The sequence below is a fragment of the Adiantum capillus-veneris genome, chromosome 28, assembly GCF_014529385.1.
Source record: "Adiantum capillus-veneris isolate H3 chromosome 28, ASM1452938v2, whole genome shotgun sequence".
Lineage (NCBI taxonomy): Eukaryota > Viridiplantae > Streptophyta > Polypodiopsida > Polypodiales > Pteridaceae > Adiantum > Adiantum capillus-veneris.
This window is the reverse complement of record NC_140958.1, coordinates 49753358-49756042: the sequence shown is the minus strand read 5'-3', so window position 1 is coordinate 49756042 and position 2685 is coordinate 49753358. Positions and strand designations below refer to the sequence as shown.

The following is a 2685-nucleotide window of genomic DNA, read 5'->3' as shown; positions in this document are numbered from 1 at the left end:
ATCCCCTCTCTATTCATGAGACCGATGAGTGATATTTGGACATAAAAGAGGCAGATATTATAATTATAGACGAGCTATCCGTGTTAATCCAAACGAATTTTTACCTATCGTAAGACCAAATGTCAACATAGAAAGTAGGACATTGGCAGATCCCTTCAACAACAAATGTGTTCTCTTGCACAATGACCTTGCCCAACTATTCCCAGTTTGTAGTCACGCATGGGAGCTTTGTAACAAATGCCATATATTCACAAGCTCGATCCAGAGGCTACTTGCAAGTTTATACAAGATGTCATGCTTGGTAAGACATGCAACGGACCTTAAATTGCTTATGTTCTTGACCATTATTTCTGAAATAAAACCAGACTTCCTAGATGAGATCAAGTGTACCTTGGGTGCATGTATTTTAGATGAATCAAACTGACATTACAAAACTCGAAATGAATGTCAATTTGAATGTGTCATGTTATATTCTATAGATGTTATATAGCAAGGCCCACCAAGGAAGACTAGTTTCTCTACTAGAGCCCATCAAAAACCCAATAATCGAGCATCTTTGTGTCTAGAAAGAATCTTTGTGCATCATTGAGCTTGAGTGCAAAGAATCTATCATTGAGATTTGAATGGTTTCTCTACTAGAGCCTATGAAAAACCCAATAATTGAGCATCTTTGTGTCTAAGGAAAAAAACTCCAAGTCCTGGCCTGGCCCTATATTCCAGTAGGCTTTTGTTTGGTTTGGAATAGCTAGCTATCAATGGGGGCAAGAGAGCATCGCAGCCTGCAGGAAACCCGCTGCATGCATGCTCATCTACGACCTCATGCAACGTCAAGTTCATTGCGCACGTGTCTACTGTTTCAATTGCGCACGTGTGGCGCCGGGTCATCGCTCATCTGATGATAGATGATGGCTGCTGATATACAACGTCAACATCCGGCAGGGCAGGCGCTATTATATACATAGCTGCACCAGCACCAATACTCTTATCAAGCAGCAAGTGTACAGATCTCTCCATCCCTCCCCCCCACTATCGAACTCTGTCATAAGACTCTCTCTCTCTCAACTGATCATCTCTCCCTTTCTCTGTGGCTCGCACACGCACCTGCCACGCCCACGTCAGCCCGCACACACACACATACAAATCGACGCCATCATGCATAATCACTCTCAAGGGTCAGCTCATGCGTTGTTGTTGAAGAGGCAGCAGACAATCCAGGTCGCCCTAAACGTTGCCCTCATGTTGTTAATACTCGTGATGCCAGCAGCCCACGCAGGACGGGCGGCATCCTGGAGCCTCGTGCAGTCCAGGCCCCTGGAGTACTATGTCCAAGTGGGGCTGGCCCCCCCTGACATGGACACCCTCATCGCTCCCATTGACCCCACCGGCTCCACGGGCACCGTCGGCCAGACACAGCTCTTCGGGTTCAATGTCACGCACGGCGCTGACCCAGCCTCCACGCTCCTCGGCTCCATGCGTGGTTATACCGTCCACGCCAGCTCCACCGCCGACTTCCACGGCGTCGAAGTGGAGGTCCTCGCCTTCGATGATGGCTCGCTCAATGGCACCATCAGCCTGCAAGGCCTCATCAACGCTGGCACTAACGACATCGCCATTGTTGGCGGCACCGGAAACTTTCGAGGCGCTCGCGGCTACGGCATCGTCACCTTCCTCAACTCCACTGCCACCCTTGCACTTTACCACCACCAGCTCTTCTTCCTCTAGATGACAGATGACAGCTTCCTAATATCACCCTTTGCGCCGGCCGTAGAAGCTTAACTCACCCAGCCTTTAATATGCACTGCCATCCATCAGCTCACCCATCAACTGTACCATTTTGTGTTCATATAATATACAAAGAGCTAACGGTTGAACAACCCTAATATAATAACCCTAAACCCTCTCAAGCTAGTTTTCATCTGAAAAGAAAGTACCATCTATTCAGTGTAGTGTTCCCACACAATTTGAGGCTTTGAAATCTAAACTTTTCTTCATTGTATCTCAATTATAGACTCTCACAAACCCAAAGCTTTGAATATCCATAAGGTGCACAAAACTCGCACATCCACATTAGAATTGGAAAGAATTAAAAAACGAGGATAAATGCCACCACTTGTCCAATTGATCATATTTAATACACTAAAATATGATAATAGCCCCACTCTGTAACATAATATGGCTATAACATTGATTGTATCGAAATTAAATTAACAATAGTGAGCATTTCCTTAAGAGAATTCTTAAAGAGCATAAGGAGAGCAGTGGATTAAAGGTAGAAAAATGAACATTACACCTGGCATGAACAATACTTGTAAAAGAGAGAGAGAGAGAGAGAGAGAGAGAGAGAGAGAGAGAGAGAGAGAAAATTAGAGAAATTAACAATAGTTGAAGACGAGATTTACTTGAAGCCGATTCCCCCCTCCAAAAGGCTTTTGTATTATAGATTCTCCCTTAAAGAGAGACTTGATACAATACATCTTTGTGCTCCTTGAGAGCTTGTTGATGCATGAAGATGGTAAACTTCATGCACAAAATTTATGCCAGTACTACCTTGCAAAAAAAAAAACAAGACCTCAAACAACTTCAAAGGTGGAGAGAGCTAGCAGGGAGTGAGCGATGGAAAGAGGAAAAAGAAGTACCATACGAGAAAGAAGTAGTTTCCTCACGATAGATTACTCTTGGAGCTTA

General features: G+C 44.7%; 1 protein-coding gene across 1 annotated transcript; it reads left to right on the top strand.

The window, feature by feature from the left end:
- Positions 1–1152: 1152 nt before the first annotated feature.
- Positions 1153–1722, top strand: LOC147420420 (uncharacterized). Its single transcript, XM_086504530.1, has one exon. The coding sequence runs from the start codon at positions 1153–1155 to the stop codon at positions 1720–1722; it is 570 nt and encodes a 189-aa protein (XP_086360656.1).
- Positions 1723–2685: the final 963 nt, after the last annotated feature.